Below are 19,342 nucleotides of genomic sequence, written 5' to 3' on the forward strand. Positions count from 1 at the left end.
CAAAGTATTTAATTTACATACATTTTTTATTACTATTTCACTGGAATACTTAAATAAATCAAAAAGAATCAAACACATTTCTCTGTTCATTTAGTTTAGGAAAAGCAAAAAGATTAATGTACATTTTCACGAAATAAACTATAACGGGTAAGAAGAAAACTGTTAATATATATCATTTCATAAATGAAAGGTTGCCAACATATACAGTATCTAGTGCCAGTTCAAAAATGTACAGGTAAAGGAATTATATCTGAACAGGTAAATCAAGTTCAAAGAACCTCCAAATTCATTTTTCTCTTTTGAGATAAAGCTGTATGTTTCATTAAGATCTGTTTGATAAATCACCTTTTAAAACTCTTCACTTAGCATATTAATTCAATGGATATTCTTCACTCATTCATTTTATTTGTTCAGCAAAGAAAACTGAGGCCCTACTATTTGCTAAACACTAGGCTAACAACTTTGGATTTATGACAGTAAGCTGCAGGTCATTTCTTGTCCTCACAGAGCTAAGAAAAACTGTGAGTTAACTGCATTTACCCAAGTGATAACGACGGCTAAATTTTAGTTCCATCATTTAAGACCACACTATAAAATGTAATCAGATTAATTCTCAGAAAAGGAAACCATACAATAGTAATTTCAAAGACACTTTAATGGTCTTAATATCTGATACATGAAGTTTTCCCATAAAGTAACCAAAAGCATTGTTTTGGTAAAAGTTCTAATAATATAATTTTTTAATAGTAGTTTTTGCTATGAAAATCAACTGAATTAATCCTCCAAAATCAAAAGCTACTATCCACTGTGATGATGAAATTCAAGCACTTGTAAAAGATACCTTAAATTACTCCTAAAATAAAGCAAAATATGTAATATAGTCTTTTACGATATTAACACATTGTCTCTGAATGTATATTTAAAAACTTGAATAATAAACAAAGTAGCTCCATATCAGACCTTACAAATAATCACACCTATGTGTTTTGGACTGTGTCACCTGCAGATTTTTAATGAAAAAGGCCTTAATATTTTCTGGATATATTATTTGTCACAAATTTAATTCAATGTTCTACTCGCTTTATTATTAAGTCACAATTTTTCTTCAGTGTTAACTACCTATACCTATGTGTTTAAGTATATAAAAGTATTAACAGTAATATCTCTTAAGTCTTCAATTATTAAAAACCCTTGATAGATGAGAAATATTCTTCAATTTAGAAGCATATGTCTCCAAAGCAAAAATCAATGTAAATTAGCCATTGTAGCATGCCAAGGAAAATCCTAATCACGTTTTTTCATTGTATTTTACACTGAAATATTTTCATTACTCATCAGCTAACATATTTAAATTTTCTTTAAAAGCACTTTGAAAACATCTTTACTGAATTTAGCATACTACCAACGGGGGTAAATGAGTACTATCTCTATTTACATATAAGGAAACCAAGGCACAAAGGTATCCATTTTGTAAATTGCAAGGTCACTGCCTAACCAAGCCACTGATTCTACACCATCAACTTATATGTGCGCCACTTCCAAGTGCCATAAAATAATTACTGTACCTTAAAACTGTTTCTGCAATGCCTATGTGCAATTGTTTTATCAAAAGAGTCAATCCAACAAGCTTAAACAAGAAAAGATTGAAAGGGAGGATTACAAAAATAAAAAATGTATTTTTAGAGGTGAATCATTTATTTTTAAATAATGAGATGTAAGTAGTTCTTAACATAAAAATCAAGTAACAAACAGTTGTTTCTTATGTGTTCAAAAAAACATTTCATCTTTCAGGTAGATCATGCAAACTGGAACCTACCCATTCTTGCAGATATAAGTTAGGAAAATTAAAAAATTTCCATAGCAATTAATTAAGTATATGATATTGCAAAGAAAAAATAAAAATAAAATTCAAATAAAGTAGGAAATGATTAATATAGCAGTTAAAAACCTCACCTTAAATATTAAATCCTTCCTTTCATTCAACTGAAGGCTATGATTAGTAATCAAATATTCTGCTACTAAAAAATAAATACAAAACTTTTCTTACTCAAAGCTTGAGAAATTTCATGTCAAATACTTTATTCAAATATTCAATATAAATAAAAATACTTTTCCTAACAGAAACTTGGAGCAAAAGGGATAAACCGTTTCTGAGAGTTCAAACAGAAACTGCATTTGTTATTAAGATATAGTGCTAACAACAATTAGAAAAAAAGTTACCTACCATACAAATTAAATTTAAGAACATTAGCCAGGTTGAATAACCAATAAATCAATTACATCAATTACTTAACAGAAATAAGACTTAGCTAATACGTGAATATAACACCAAAGACAAAAATTAAAATTAAAACCTTATATAGAAAAGGATATGATTAGAGTGAGTCGTATCTAAGTACCTAGTCTAGCTGGGGATAAATTAATCGGTTATGGGACCGGTCGTGAATGTTCAGGTTGGATGTGCTTTCTTTTCATCGTTATTCCAGTTCATCATCCGCAAGTGCAAGAGAAGGTGTCAGAGTACCGAAGCTAGGGGGCATGCTATAGCAAGGGGAAAAGACAAATGGGAAAGGTGCAATGGATGCTGCATAGTTGAATAATTATCTGGGTGGCACAATGGGCGAGTCCTGCCGACATCAGAGCTGAGTGAGCGGCTCCCTAACTCTGCCCAAGGCACCCCCCACTAACAGACTATTAGAAGCGACGGCACTGCTTCGCATCCTCTTCAAACGAAAAAAAGAATGCCTACCCTCGCTTTACCGTTATGTGTTTAGACGCAAACGCACAAGCTTGCTTTACACAGCCTCGGGCACGTAGAGAGAGCAAAGGCTTCTCCGCCACCCGAGGCTGCAGCCTCCCCCAGAGCAAGGAGGCACGCGGGAGGACCGTGGGTGCGGGTGGGCAGGGGAGCCCGGGCCATGGCACCTCAGGTGAGACCCGCAGTCTCTCCGACCAGGGCAGCCTCGGGTTGGTCCCTGTAGCCAAGATCCAGGCGCGCCCGCCGCCGTCTCCCTCGGCATCCAGCCCGGCTAGCGGATGGGCGGCGGGGGCTCGGGAAACCGGCGAATGGGGGTGGGGGCCGTCGCGGGGGAGGCGCGCCCATCCATCCCCGTAACCTTTGCGGGCTAGAGAGCCACACACACCTTTCGGCTCCGGCCGGTGAGGAAGAGTTCCTCTCCCAGTACCCACTCCCCCGAAAAAAACAATTCCTGAGAGACTCGCGCTCACCGTGAAATCTTGGGAGGCTCTTGCCTTACCCCTTCTTCATGCTTCAGCGGCGGTCGCCGGTCCCCCTCAGCTCCCGGGACTCCACCTAGAGCCCGCAGGAGCGTCAGACTCTGGGGCGGGACCCGCTCGGGGCACCGGCCAAGGCGCCAGGCCACGGGGAACGCCGTCCGGGGCGCCCGCCGGCCGCCGGACCCACCGTGTGCTCGACGCGCGAGCGAACAACACCGCGAGCGGCCGCTGCCCCCCACCCGCCCCCTCCCCGCGCGCGACGCTCCAATACCGGGCGCAGGGACCCGCGCCAAAAGCAGGGGGGACCACGGGACTCTCGCCTCCTAATTTCCTATCTTTCCACCCAGGAGCTATTCCTGGCTAGTCATAGGTCTTGCAACTTAAGATTCCCACTTTACTTTCCAGCCCCCAGTGCCCAGGTGCAACCGACGTGGGAAGTACGGCCTCCGCCCACTCACCCATCAGTCGGGGTAAAGATCCCTCTTCCCCCCTTTTCGTGAGGCTCTATGGTATTACCCAATCCTCAGTTTGGGGGAGGGGGACGGAGAGAACAGTGCTTGGCTAGGGAATGAGGGAAGATGATAGCCAATTGAAAGAACCATCCATGCAGGGGCGGGGTCAGAGAGGGACCTACCCTCCCGCCCCGCCCCCTCGCTCCAAACTACATTTCCCATTGTGCCCTCTCGCACTTCCCGCCGCGCTGCACGCTGGGAGTGTGGGATCTCGAGGCCTTAAGGTATTTCGGAAATCGTATTCTTTAACCAAGTAGGTCCTGAAAGTTGTAAGCTCTTAAAACTCTCCCTTCTTCCCTATATAAAAGTTTTGATTCTAATTTCAATTGTTGTTATTCTAATAATAATTAGTTTATTGTTTTAAAATGTTTTAAATGGTTTCTTAGCAAAGGAGGTTAGTAATATGTTTCATGGTAATCTGTCAGGACCCGGGAGTCGCTTCTTCTTCCGCCCTGGCCTGGTCTCCGCAGAGGATTTGGTGCCGTCATGTCGGCTGCGATTGCAGCTCTGGCCGCTTCCTATGGTTCGGGTTCAGGGTCCGAGTCGGACTCGGACAGTGAGGGCAGTCGGTGTCCTCTGCCAGCCGCCGACTCTCTCATGCACTTGACTAAGTCGCCTTCGGCCAAGCCCTCTCTGGCAGTGACAGTGGACTCGGCTCCGGAGGTGGCAGTTAAGGTAAGTGCTTTGGCAACTGGTGCGGTGCGGGAATTGTTGGCTTGAGCTTCAAAACCGCCGGTCGCCTGTTAGGTCCCAGGTTACCTCTTCTTCAGTGCTAAGAGATAAGTTGCTGACGCTTGGCTTTCGTCTCCTACCTACGTGCATCTTCCTCGGGAGAAACCGAGAATCGGAAGTTCGGGATAGCCCTCCACTGCTCCCTGCCCTCGCCTCCCGCCATCAGAAAACAAGCGGGAAGAGGGAGAGAAAGTTGGGTTTATGGATTGAGACGTGGATTGGATAGAGCAGGTGTAATCTCGGAACGTAAATAAAACTACATGAGGATTTACCAAACCAAATTATGTGCCTTCACTTAAAACGAGCATGTTTTGTCTTTGAAGAACTAGATTCTAATCCCGGCACCACCACTTATGTGAAATTGGGCAAGTTATACAATCTCCTCTTTCCTCACTTATACCATGGAGGTAATTTTTAAAGCACCTATCTACATTTGAGGATTAGTGTGAAGATTAAGTGAAATTATACAAATAATGTTTCTAGCACAGAGCCTGGTAACTAGTAAGAGTGCAGTGAATGTTCTGTGATCGTGTATGTCAATATAGTGAGGAAAAGGCCTTGGATTTAAGAAACAGTATGCATGATCCCAATGGAGAAAAGTGATAAAGGGAGAAATCGGGTTATATAGTTCATTTAACAAATATTTATTGAGCACATGTTATTTATCAGGAAATATTCTAAGGGCTGAAGATACTGAAGCCAACAAGCCAGACATCTTTGCAGTTATGATGCATACATTCTAGTGGAAGAGACAGCAAATTAAAAGTTAAAGTGGCTACAGATTGAGTACTCTGAAGGAAAAAAATAGAGTGCCATAATAAGGAATAAGGTAAAAGTGTAATTTCAAAGGTTGGTCAGGGATGTCCTGTCAGAAAAGGTGGCTTTAAAGAATGAGAAGCCAGCCCTGTGCAAGTTAAGGCAAGAGTTTCCAGGTAAAGGGAATGGGCAACCCTGAGAAGGCAAAGAGCTTAGTGTGTTTGAAAAACTGAGGAAAGGCTGGTGTGTCTAGAGCCCGGTGAGAGCATCCACCAGTTGGTAGTGTAGGCCCGTTAGAGCCTGATGTAGGCGATCAGAAGCTCAAGATGTGGAGAGGGCAGGCAGTGTACAGAAATTCCTTTGCAAGATGTTCCCAAGTGTAGTTTCATGACAAGTGTTGTACAGGTTTTTAGTGAGCTGTTTATGAATTTTACTTTTTATTAATAATATCTGGCTTGAAAGAATGCTTAGAATCCTTAGAACTTTATAAGAAAACTTTCCAAACTTATGCCTCTCCCACAGTTCCTGAGTCTTTATTCCTTTCACAGCTCAGCTTTCTGGAGCTCTCTTCACTTCCTCTCATTTTCTCCTCAACCCAATGCAATCTGGCCCTAGCCTCTTGGGAAACTACTCTCCCTGAGCAATGCCCCAGGCCTTCCAGTTGTCAAGTTCTGCCATCTAACTTGAGTGTCTGCATCGAATGACAGTGTTGATTCCTCTTTCTTGAAACTTTCTCTCCCTTTGGCTTCCATGGGGCTATCCTCAACCTTCTGGTCCCCTGTTCTGCCCTCTCCTTCATTATCGGCATTTCCCCGGACTCTGCCCTTAGCCCTCTTTGCACTCCACATGTTCTTCATACTTTCAATCTCAAGTCTGTCTGATAGCTCTCAGGTAAACACTATGAAGTGGTTAGCACAGGCTCTGAAGACTCCAGGATTCAAATCCTGCCTCCAGCACTTACCCACATGGTAACCTTGGATAAGTTCCTTTAAATGCTCTGTGCCTAATTTTTTCTCGTCTATAAAGCAGGAATAACACTAGTACCTATCTCATGGAATTACAAGAATTGTCATAAAGCATTTAAAAATGCACTTTTTACAGTGCCATGCATGCAATCAATACTCATTAAATGTTAGCTATCCTTATTGTTGCCAGTTCTAAACTCCTTTACTAGCTTAAAATCTAACAAATCTGTCTCCTAGGATGGCTCTCGGGCACCTCCAATTCAGTGTGCTGAAAAATTAACAGTTTCTTTCCCTCAAAATCCACTTCTGTTTTCCGCATTTTGATTTATGACCCCACAACCTACCCATTAGTCCAAGACAAGAACAAAGGGGTTATCCGCTTCTCTTCCTTCTTCCTCAGCCCCTGAAGCTAATCATTCAACTGGTTCTAACATTTCTGCTTCATTAACTTCTCTCAAATCAGTTCCTTTCTATTTTCACCAGTACAGCCTTCATATCTTCCTCATTTCTTTCAGGAGTTATTCTTGACTTTTCTCTTTTAGCCTCTACTTTTGGGTAGCGGGTCCTGTTCATTTTAACTCAATGATATTTATCAAATCTCTTTCCTTTTCTGCTGCTACTGTTTAGTTCAGATTCTTATCATTTCTCTTAAGACAGTTGTAGCCTTCTAACTGGTCTTTCTACTTCCTTCTTTCTTGTCTCCAGTTTCGTATTCCTTTCTTTCCTCCACAGTGCACCTAGAATGATCTTTCTCAATTCTGCTTTCATCTTATCACTTCCCTGCCCAAAGATACCACCTTGCCTACTGGATAATTTCTAAGTTCCTTATGTAGCATGAGAGGCCTGCCATTCTCCCATGCAGAACTCTGTACAAAGCCCCAAATGCCTAATTTTATTTTTTCCTCTCAAGATTTTGCTGAAGCTAGTCTCTCTGCCTGGAAATCCCTTGCTTCGTGCCTGCCTCCCCGACCCCAAACTCTATTGTCCTTCAGTCTCAGTGTACATATTTCCTTCTGTGTCTGCCTCAGCCCCTTTATCATATGTCAACTATAGCACTTGCCACATTGCTGTGATTTGGTAATCTTTTTTTTTCCCCTGAACTGTGAGACCCTGGGGCCCAGAGATTGTTCTATGCGTTCATGTCTCCAATGCCTAGTACATAAGATTAAGGGGAAAATATTCTTAGTAAGAGAATGGAATGAAAGAGTAAGTCTTGAAAAGACTTGAAAAGAAAGTCTTGTAAAAGCACTGAGAATCAGTTTTAGAGCTGAGCAGGCAGTAGGAGTGAGGGTGGGAGTGGAGAGGGTGTCCAAAGCTCACTGAGTTCTATCACTTATAAATACGGAAATCCAGGAGGAAAAGTTACATAAGGTACCAGAGGTCCATTGGAAGCAGGCCTGGGGCTAGCACACTCAGGCTAGCCCCTGAGTTCTATGATGAGAGAGTAAAGGACATTCATTGCTCATTGCTGGTTCGTGAACCAGCACTTGCTTATATGAAGAATAAAAAAAGCTTATACATAGTAAATGTAATGATTGCAAATGATTGGAAAATCGGAAAATGACCAAGGGAGATGTAAAGCATGCAAATACATTCATCTGTATTTGATTGTACTGTGATTAATAGCATGCATTTTTGGCAGAGAATAAATTTATGCAGTGTTGTTAATCCATTTTTCCCTGAGCACTGATGAGGTTGAATATCTTTTCATATATGTTATTGGTAATTCGATTTTTTTTTCTTTTCAGAGCAACTGTTGGGTTGTTTTTTTTCTTTTAATTTGTAGGAGATCTTTATATATCCCAGATACTATCTATCCTTTGTCAATTGTGTGTGTTGCAAAAATGTTTTCTAGTTTGTGGCTTATCTTCTTACTCTTTTCCCTATCTTTTATAAAGAGAACAGTTTATTTAGTCTAAGCTTATCAAATTACTCCTTTATGGATTGTGCGGTTCCTGTTTCTTGTTTGAGCAATACTTAAGCCAAAGTCATGAAAATATTCTTCCATATTATCTTTTGAAAGCACTACATCTTTGCTTTTCATATTTAAGTCATTAATCCACATGAAATTAATTTTTGTCTATGGTATGAACGTTCTTAATAATATTGCTTGATATCTGGTAGGGCAGTTCCTCCCTCCCCTTTTGTTGTTGTTGTTCAGGAATGTGGTAGCTATTCATGGCCCCTGTAATTCTATATACAGTTTAGAATTAATTTGTAAAGTTCTACTAACACCCAGGTTGGATTTTGTTTGGGATTTCATTGAATTATAGATCAGTTTGGAGACAGTGTTATATCTATTCATTTGTTTAGGCTGTCTTTAGGTTCTTTTGTTTCTTCCAAAGTTTATAATTTTCTCCATCAAGATCTTGTGCAGTTTTTTTGGCGGTATCTTTAGGTACATATTATTTTTATGCTATTATATTAATAAATAGCATTATTTTTTCCATTTATTTAACTTTCTAACTAATCTTATTACTTACATAGTCATATCAGCTATAAATATGACATTCTTCTTTCTTTCAGTTTTAATTTCTTTTAATTTTTCTTTTGCCTTGCAATGCTTGCTAAGACCTTCAGAAAGATAAAAAATAAAATAATAGAAAAAGGATATACCAGGCAAATTCTAACCAAAAGAATGCTGGTTGTATTAAGATCAGTAAAATAGACTTTAAAGCAGAAAGCATTTACTAGAGACAAAAAAAGTCACAGTATAATGATAAAAGATTCAAGTCTCAAGAGGTATATAACAATGTAAGCTCAAAATATTTAAACAAAAATTGAACTATAATGAGAAATTAATATATGTACACTGACAGTGGGAGGTTTTAATACATCTCTATCAATAATTGATAGAATAAACAAAAAATAATAATCATGATACAGAAAATCTGAACAACAAAATTACTAAATTGTATCTAAAGGTCTTATGGAACGTAGCACTCAACAGTGCAGAATATTGTTTTCAAGCACTAATATAACATTTTTTAAAAACTGACCATATACTGGACCAGGGATTGGCAAACTTCAGTAAAGAGCCAGATAGTAAGTATTTTAGACTGTGCTAGCCACATAAAATTTGTCACTCCTTCCTTCCTTCCTTCTTTCCTTCCTTCCTTCCTTCCTTCACTCCCTCCCTCCTTACCTCCTTCCTTCCCTCCTTCATCTTTTTTTTTTTTTTTTTAAACAACCCTTTAAAAATGTAAATACTGTTCTGAGCTTCTTCGTACAAAAAACAGACTGGGCTAGATTCGTTCCACAGTTTGCTAGCCCCTGTATTAGGCCATAAAATAAGTTTCAACAAATTTTAAATCATATTGCCATATTCTCTGACCATAATGCATCTAAGCTAGAAACCAACCACAAAAAGATCGACATAAAATTCCCATATTTGAAAACTGTGAAATTGCTCTTTAAAGTAACCCATACATCAGAACATATGAGATGCAGCCATAGCAATTAAAACAAAAAAAGTATAGTCTTAAATACACATAACAGAAAAGAAGAAAGGCAGAAAGTTAGGCATCCCTTCTTTTGGATTTTCTTTTTTTCATTCCATTTTCTCCTGCTCTCGTCTATAAATTATACACTCAGTTTCTGGTGGTTACCCCTAGAAATTACAACACATCTGATCAATACCTTCATCTTATACTAAACAATGCAAGAACCTTAGAATACTTTAATTTTATTCACATCCCTCCCACTCCTATTTTAGCTATTGTTATCTGGTATATATATGCACACACATACGTATACATACACTCACACACTCTCCACAAGATGATCATGAATGTTGATGGTTCTTGCCTCCCACATGCTAGAGATCATTTTCTTTCTGTCCGTAGTACATCTTCAAGAATGTCCTTTAGTGAGGGTTGACTGGTGGCAAATGCTTTCAGTTTTAGTTTGTCTTTTAAATGTTTTCATTTAACTCTCTTTCTTGAAGGATATTTTTACTGGATTTAGTTTGCTTAGCTGACAATTTTCTCTTAGCACATTTAAGATATTCTACTGTCTTCTGGTTTTCATTGTTACTGACAAATCAGCTATTGGTGTAGCTGTTTTTCTTTGAAAGTGATTTTATTTTTCTTTTGACAGCTTTTAAGACTCTCCACCCTTCTCCCCATTTTTTTGTATGTTTGTTCTTGGTTTTTTGTGCTTTGGTTTCATTCTTTAGTTTTATTATGGGATACACATGTGTGGGTTTCCTTTTATTCTGCTCAGAATTTTTTGGGTTTCTTTAACTGTGGATTGACTGGTTTGGAGTGTGAGTCTTTTGACATTTCTGGCCAGTTGTTTGTTTTTATCTCTTCACATATTATTTTAATCCTCTCTTCTCTTATTCTGGAACACCAATTAAACATATTTGTATTCTACATTGTGTGACAATGGGTATTTTCTGGTTAAAAATTTAATGTAACATTGTCAGATTTCGCACTTTAGAAATCATGTGATGGGCCCTGTTTGATTGCAAGAGTTGCTTGTTAAGTGACTTTAAAATTAAAAAATAAAAGCAAACCTGTTTTTCTCTCATTTCAATCAGTGACTGTTTTACTTTTCCCTAATGTATTTCCTGCTTTTGTATAGCCAACTTGAGTAAAATGGAAATTTTCCTTCTAATATTAAGACATATTTTTTAGTTTCTTCTTGTGTGATATTTCTTATATTTATGAGCTTTAAATGCATCACCTTTTCCCCTATATATGTTAAGGGCCAAACTCAAAGGATATCTTTATCTGAATTTCTGTTCCTTTATCTCATCCACCTAAATTAGAAAATTTAGTCATTTCTACTTTCTGGAGAAAAAAAAATTATGCCATAAATTGACAAATATTTTATAACGATTAGTATTTGTGATATGCTTTACAATTTATGTAGTCTTTTCATGTCTATTTTCTTATTTGGACATAGCAAGAAATGTGAAAATACTAAAAAGTGAATACTATTTAGTTTTATTCTCAAATTACTTTGAATCACCAAAAAATAAACTGTTTAAACCTGTTTGATCCATAGGGTGACCTTCACTTACTGCACTTTAATTTTTGTGGGTAATTGAAACTAAATAGAAATCCTTTGTAATTCCAGTTGCATGCCTAATTGGTACTGAATTCCTCATGGGTTTTAAAACAAGGCTGTGGTATTGTCTAAGTTTTTCTAATTAAATATAAAATTAACAAGCCCTTCATTTTCTTGAGGGTTGTTCAGTTTGTTCTATAATTTTAGCAGGAACCAGAGACTGGGATATATGTATATTTTTTATTGGTTGCCATTGTTACTTATATAAAGAGTAGGTTTTTAAAATTATACTTTGCATTTAAAAGTTGATATCTTTTGATACTCTGTTCAAAATAATTCAAATTTAGAATATTTTAAATACCCTTAATTGGAAAGATCTGGTAACCCATATTATAAAGTGTTTCTAGCAACTGAACTAAAATCCACAGGAGGCCGGGCACGGTCGTTCGTTCACACCTGTAATCCCAGCACTTTGGGAGGCCAAGGCAGGGAGATCACTTGATGCCAGGAGTTCGACACCAGCAAGGCAACATAACAATACCCTGTCTCTATACAAAAAATTTAAAAATTAGTCGGGTGTGGTGATGCATGACTGTATGTTTAGCTACTCAGGAGGCTGAGGCAGAATGATCGCTTTAGCCCAGGTCAGGAGTTGAAGGCTGCAGTGAGCTGTGATGATGCTGCTGTACTCTAGCACGGGTAAGACCCTGTCTCAAAGGATAAAAAAGATCCTTTGGGGTGGGTATAAATATGGCTAAGCCTCTTGTTATTTTAAGCAGTTTGTCACTGAGGCTTTGAATATTTAGAGGGAAAAGCATTTTGTTTTTGTGCAGTTTAAAGAATTGTATGTGACCTTTTAACTTTATGGTATTGGTTTTCGTGTTGGACCATAGGTAAGATACTATCTTTAATCAGTGAAGATTCTAGTGTGTATCCAAGGATGATATATATTTGTCATCTTTTAGATGGCCCAGCATTTGAATCCCCTTCCTTAAGAATCTTAATGTGAAGAACATCCCTGTTTGCTACCCACCTCCAGAAGCTGAAAACCCAAATTCTCATTCTTCTAGCTCCCTTTCAGCTAAGGATCAGGACTATAAATTGGACTCAGCCAAACAGATGCACCCATCTAAGTTTTGTAATCTGAAACTAATCCACAAAGAAGTAAGGAAAGAGGATTTTAAGGTGACCAACATTTTCTAGTTTCTCAGGCCAGTACTTTCAATAGCTGTATCCAATGGCAGCCATAGCAGTTTAGTAATGGTGTTCATTATTGATAAACTGTTTTCTTCACTGGATTGGCCCTGTGATATGATTGTTTTTTTGTTTTTTTTTTTTTTTTGGAGACAGAGTCTCACTGTGTTGCCCAGGCTAGAGTGCTGTGGCGTCATCCTAGCTCACAGCAACCTCAAACTCCGGGGCTCAAGCGATCCTACTGCCTCAGCCTCCTGAGTAGCTGGGACTACAGGCATGCGCCACCATGCCCGGCTAATTTTTTCTATATATTTTTAGTTGTCTGATTAATTTCTTTCTATTTTTAGTAGAGACAGGGTCTCGTTCTTGCTCAGGCTGGTTTCGAACTCCTGAGCTCAAACAATCCACCCGCCTCGGCCTCCCAGAGTGCTAGGATTACAGGCGTGAGTCACCGCGTCTGGCCGATATGATTGATTTTGAATTTTGATTCCATCCCTTTATTCCTGGTTCTCCACCCTTCCTGGCAATTCTAAGAGAAACTCATAAGGATTCAATACTGTTGAGTCAGCCTGTTGCTTGCAACCAAGAACCCTGACTGATATACCTAGTTAATCTGCCAATAATTTTTTTGTTTGTTACTAGTTGGGTCTCTTTAACATTGTTCATTGTGGTAATTCATCTATTTATTATATGGATGATTGCCTGTCTCCCCCACTAGCATCTAAACTCCACAAAGGCAGGTGTCTTTGTCTATTTCTATGGACCTAGAACAGTGCCTAGCACATAGTAGGCACACAATCAAAATTTTTGTTGAATGAATAAATGAATCTGAAGTTGCTGTACTTGTTTTATAAAGATGCCTGTACCCTGGCTACACTAAGAAAATAAAAAGATCAATTATGATTCCCAAATCTCCCAACATCTCCAAACACCTATTGCCTAGCACCCATTCTTATCTTTGTTATCTCTATTTCGTCTCAAAGAGTGCAGTCCTCTTTTTAGAGGTTAATCTTCCAACTGTGTCCTGGATTCTATCCCGTCTTACCTCTTCTAAAATAACCAGACCTTTGAATATCCCCTTATTCTTGTCATGTCTTTCTTCTTGCTGTCACCTTTCCTCTAGCCTGTGATTGACTATGTCTTCGACTTAGTCTTTTTTAAGGAGGAAGAGAAACTTAATTTTACACTGAAAATTCTTCAACCTGACATCCTATCTCTTCTTCTGTTTTTTACCACCAAATGTCTGCAGAGTAAAGAATTATTACTGTCTTGTTTTTCTGAGTCCTCGTTTATACCTCTGCCCCTTGCAACTGGCTTTCCATACTATTCTTCACTACTAAAGTCACTCTGGCAAAGGTTTTTTGTGATGTAATTGCCAAGTCCAATAATCTTTGGTCAGCCTTACCCTATTTAATTTCTCTAAGGATTTGGCTTTTCTTTCTTCTATTTAATTTAACAAATATTTATTGAACATGTGCTGAATGCTCTGCATTCTACTAGACAGTGAGGATATAAGTAAAAGTCATGTGCAACAAATAATATATCAAAAGTACTCTCAAGAGTACAGCATTACTTGGGTCTGTGGATAAAAAAAGCAATTTTCCTGAGGCAGGAGGAGGGATGGTATCAGGGAAAATAAGAAGATGACATACTATCAGATAATAAAGGAAATGCCTAAAATACAAGGCAGTAACATTGCCTACAGCACAGAAAGCATCAAAGTTCTTGCTATTTTTAAAAATCAGCAGTTAGTCTAATATAGCAAAAGTGCGGGTGTATTAAACCAGATAAGGAGGTATTATAATAGACCAGGCAAGATATAATGAAGCCTCAAACTAGGACAGTGGTAGCTGGGGTGTGGAGAAGGGAGGGTGGAAGTGGGGTTGCTGGAGAAATATTCAGAGGTAGCATCAGCAAGATTTATTAGTGAAAGTACCTGATTTGTTAGTGAAGATGGAGCCATAGGGAAGTGATACGTTGTTTTGGACATAGCATAGTGTTTGCTGCTGTGGAACATCCATAGAATGAAATTCAGTAGGCAGTTGCATATGTGGAGCCAGAGGCCAGGAGTGTAGTCAAGGTGAGATGTTACTTTGCATTGTCTTTGAATTGTGTGAAAGGATGTATCTTAACTACCAGCAAGAAGCCAACAGAATAAAGATGGTGATATGAAAGGCATAGTTCTAGGGGTCGATTGTACATCTGCTTGTATAAAATCCACCTTGTATAGCTTACATTTTAGTGGAGGGAGATAGATAATAAACATATATGTCAGGTGATGATAGATATAATGGCAAAAAAACAAGGCAAGGGGAAAGCAGAAAAACTGAGCAGAGACTTAAAAGGAGAGAGAATAATCATGTGGATATCCAGGGGAAGAACATTCCAAAAAGAAAGAACTGTAAGTGCAGAGACCCTGAGATTGTCCTTTAGCTTATTCTAGGAATGCAAATGAACCAGTAAGACTGGGGCAGAGTGAACACAGGCTTAGTGCTAGGTGAAGACAGAAGTTGAAGAGGGTAGAGGGCAGATCCGGGAAGGTAAAATTCTCAACCACTTAGACTCAACTCCTTCACTTTACAACAGCGATTTTATAATGCCAGCTTTACTGAAATATAGTTCATAGATGACATGTGATTTCTTTAAAAATTTTAAAATATAACTTGAATGTCCTCACTAAAGGAAAGATATTTATAATCAAATAACATGTTTTTAATATGTGAATACTCAGGATAATACAGAAAGATAAAAATGCCCCTTAAAACTACCCGAGGGAACCATGCCTGCTTTCTGAGAACAACTGGTAATGAGCTTTGTAGGCCTTTGTCAGACTTTTACTCTGAGTTTGGAAGCTACTAGGGGTTTATAGCAAAGGAGTAACATAATCTAATGTTTTGAAAAAATCGCCCTGTCTCCTGTGTGGAATGAGGCTGTGGGTGGGCAAGGGCAGAAAGCAGGGAGACCAGTTGAGAAGTTATTCCAAGGTCAGGCTTGGTGGCTCACACCTGTAATCCCAGCACTTTGGGAGGCCAAGGCAGGAGGATTGCTTGAGGCCAGGAGTTGGAGACCAGCCTGAGCAACATAGCAAGACCCCATATCTACCAAAAAGAAAAAAAAAGCTACTCCAATAATCCAGATGCAAGATGATGAGTTGGGACCAGGGTGATAGAAAGAGGCTGTTAAAAGTGGATGAATTCTGGATGTATGTAGAAGGTATAAGATTTGATGATAGATTGGATATAGAGAGTAAAAGAAGGAGGAGTCAGGTATAACTCTGGAGATTTTCACGTGAGCAGCTGTAAGAATGGAATTGTGATTAATTTAGATAGAGAAGCCTGGAAGGATTCACTGGGGAAGAGTAGACTAGGAATTCCCTTTTGGATATATTTATTAAATTTGAAATATCTGTTAGATGTCCTGGGAGTCTTGAGTTCAGAAGAGAGGTCCGAGCTAGAGATACCAATCTGGGAGTTGTCATGTTTGTAAGTGATCGGGTTACAGAAAAGATAGACTACCATGATTCTTCAGTGGAAATGAGATTTTTATGTCTGTTAAACTGGGGAATGAATTTAAGAAGGTTGAAACATTGACATAGATTATAAGACTTTAGATTTAGAAGATTGAGGCTTTGCCACTTCCTTTTGTTTCCTCTACAGTACCTAACCAAGCGCCATATGGTTATATATCTAATATGGTCTGCTGAATAAAAAAGGAGTGCTTCTACTGAATTTGGCACCAGAAGAGCAGGTGTTTTGAGTTAATAAAAAAGAAGAGTTGGAATCTCTTAAATTTATGACTTTGAGTACTGTTAACTTATTAAGAAATTTTTAATAAAGTCAATATTTTGAAAAGAAAAAAGTTTTTAATATATTTTAACCTCTAGAACTAATTGTATACATTATTTGTATTAATCTTTGATTGTTAGAATTATTAATCATATGGTACTGATGTAATAATCATAAAGTTGGCATGAAAAATGGCTGGTGTGACCTTAATATGGCTTCTAAAATAAAATAATCACTTACAAGATCTTTAATATTCATTTGGTTTTCTTTTAGGAAGATTTGGAGACTGGAGTTCACCTTGACCCTGCTATAAAAGAAGTTCAGTATAATCCTACCTATGAGACCATGTTTGCTCCTGAGGTAAGAAAACATTTTTTTTAGATTCTGCCTTTTACTAAAGTATTTAAATTATACATAGGTAGATAAACAGTTGATGAATTTTAAAAAGCTTTCTCAGGAAAGCATGCTACTTAAGCTTTTAGAAAATAGATCCTTCTATTCTCCAAAAGTTTAAATAGTATGCTTTTGTGAGAATGCTTTTAAAAATTTACTAGCTGCTTGTCTACCTATATACAAATGTCTGACAGCATGGAACTATGTCTTTTGAAAAAGGAAATCTGAAAAAATCTGATTCTTAGATGTGAACTTGGTTGACATCTTCCTCTCAGTGTTGATGATGGAGTAGTATAAATTAACCATAAAGGAAAAAATTTTGGTTTGTTAACATCAGTGCATAGTATATTGTGAAACATCTAGTTACAGATGCCTCTGAAATGTTGTACTAATACATTGCTGGGAAGTAGTCGCCGTGTTTGATGCCTGCTCTGAGTAAAATAAAGTACTGGGGATATTTTTGTTTTTTTTTCTCCTGGTGATAAATGATAAAAACATTTTTTAAAAATGGAAGAAAAAAAAACAGAAAAGGTGAATATTATTCATTTAAGAAAGTCTTTGAATATTGTCTATTTAGGTAAGTTCATAGAAAAGATTAAATTTCTAGATAATTTGCCTTTTAAAATGGGAAAAAATGGTTGATTTACAAAATAGAGGTACCAGAAAATGGTAATTATAAAACAAAAAAATAAGGCTTCTGTAGCAGAAGCACTTTAAAGATGGGAGTAAGGAGCCATATCTTATTGCATCTTGGTGGAAAATGAGGTACTTTTTAATATTTTTCTTTTTATAGCATAAGGTCATTGTCCTTTTTGTGACATATCAGAGTCATAGAACTACTTCATATAGTACTTTGCCTGCCTAGGTTTCTATAGTCACTTACAAGATGACCGTTGAAGTGTGTCGCATAGCCAAAGTTGGCAGTGCTCCTGTTTAGGCAGTGCTCCAGCTGTTCTCTGGGTATGCACTAGCAAAAAATCTTCTTGTCATGCTCTGAGCCTGAAGTACATTTTAAATTTTAGTCCATTGTTTCTTAAATCCTCGTGGCTTGTCGAACTTGTAAGCTGTTTCATATCCCTTGGCCCCATTTTAGCCAGCCTGTTGAAGAGAGGTTGTATATTATATATAGGCTTCATGATTTTTTTAAATGGAAAGTTCTTCAATAAAATATAGCCACTGAATTCAGAAAACAAATTTTCTTAATTTGAAGTACTGCAGTGTGTGATATGCTCATGTCAGTTTATTTTCTATGAAGTCTGCTTTTCTTAAATTTTTAAATCCTCTGTATAACTAATATAATACATTGCTATGTAATTACACAGAACTTTCAAGAAACATTTAAACGATCAGTTGAAATTTTTTGTGGTGATATTGACAAGACAATAGGCCTATCATTCTGTTTGTGGGATTATCAATCCTTTAATGGTCTGTTCTTTTTCCTAATGTTAGGAAGCCTCTCACTAAATATATAAGCTAGTTTATGTTGGGAACACTGTGATACTTATTAACATTTAAGAAAGGAGCAATGAGATTTAAAAGGGAAGCAAAATCATAATTTTTCCTCATTGCCAAATGAATTGTCTGTGACTTAACAAGTTATGAACTTTGTGTTCTATGACTAGAATCTGTATCACTTGGCAAAGGCTGGAAAATTATTACCAGAACTTTGCTAGATTAAATTCTAGTTCCTGTATTTTGAGAATCTAATGTCAGAAATAAGATATAATCCCTCTCCTCAAGCTAGTGTTTACCAGAGAGGATGTGTTAAATGTATTTTTTTTTTAAAGATAAAAACCAGACTATTTCCTGTAATGGTTCTAAAGTACTATTAAGTTTAAGGAGAAATTGCATCAGGTTGTAAATATTACCAAAAAAAAGTTCCCTGAAAGAAGTAGTATTTGAAATGGGCAGTACAATCCAGGTTAAGAAGATTTTCAGTTAAGCAGACTTGCTTATTAGCTCATGTGTAACCTTGGGTATTCTCAGTTTTCTCATAGGTAAAATGAAGATAATTTCTACTTTATTGAGTTAAAAGGTTAAATGAGATAATGTACGATGTGATTAGGAAACTCTGGCACAAAGTAGGCATTTAACAAAGAGTAGCCCTTGTTGTTATTTACATTAATATTATTGGCATTGATGGTAGTAAGGTAGTCTTTTATGAGGAAAACATCCAGGCAGAAGGGAACAGGATGAGCCAAGTCATAAAAGATCTAAAGAGCAGGAATGCCTCGGTCGTTATCAGTAAGGGAAAACAGGGAAATAAGACCAGAATGGTACTTTATATAATATTGCACAGGGCCACGGTAAAAAGTTTGGTCTTGATTTAATAGATGATAGATTACTGAGGTTCTTAAATGTGGATGTGGCATAATCAAAGCTGAGTTTTTAGGAAGATATATTTGATAAGGATTTGCATGATGAGAAAGAACAGGGATAGAGACTAATTAAACAAAAACTATCAACTATCATTTATTGCTATATACCAGGTTCCATACTGAGGGATTTACATGTCTTACCTCCTATAGTCCTCACTATAACCTTGTGAAGTAAGTACTTGTATTCCTGTATTACAGCGAAGATACCAAGTTTTCTCAGATTTACTGCCAGCAGGTAGCATATTTGGAGATTTGAGTCCAGATCACTCTTAATTATCTCTATAACAAAGACCTGTTTGAAGGCCATTATGGAGTTTGCAGGGTTACACCCTATGCCTTTGACTTTGCTAGTTCTGAAAATTAACTGAATTACT

At 37.6% G+C, this 19,342-nt stretch overlaps 2 protein-coding genes across 3 annotated transcripts in view; one reads left to right on the forward strand and one right to left on the reverse strand.

Annotated features, from left to right (window-relative positions):
• Positions 1-3,795, reverse strand: part of WASF1 (WAS protein family, member 1) — a 73,953-nt gene extending 70,158 nt beyond the window's left edge. Inside the window, exons 1-2 of one of the 2 annotated variants that reach the window (XM_012651200.1) lie at positions 3,229-3,795; positions 2,400-2,541 (exon numbers count right to left, since the gene is read on the reverse strand). The gene's annotated coding sequence lies outside the window, so the exon portion shown is untranslated. The remainder of the gene's footprint in view (positions 1-2,399; positions 2,542-3,228) is intronic. The other variant, XM_012651199.1, reaches the window with a different exon arrangement.
• A 399-nt stretch (positions 3,796-4,194) lies between these two features.
• The window catches only part of CDC40 (cell division cycle 40), a 55,101-nt gene continuing 39,953 nt past the window's right edge, over positions 4,195-19,342 (forward strand). The window contains exons 1-2 of the mRNA XM_012651134.1: positions 4,195-4,424; positions 16,471-16,557. Coding sequence (XP_012506588.1) covers positions 4,236-4,424; positions 16,471-16,557 — 276 coding nt within the window. The 5' untranslated portion in view covers positions 4,195-4,235. The remainder of the gene's footprint in view (positions 4,425-16,470; positions 16,558-19,342) is intronic.

This window comes from Propithecus coquereli, unplaced genomic scaffold (assembly GCF_000956105.1).
Source record: "Propithecus coquereli isolate 6110/MARCELLA unplaced genomic scaffold, Pcoq_1.0 Scaffold35, whole genome shotgun sequence".
Lineage (NCBI taxonomy): Eukaryota > Metazoa > Chordata > Mammalia > Primates > Indriidae > Propithecus > Propithecus coquereli.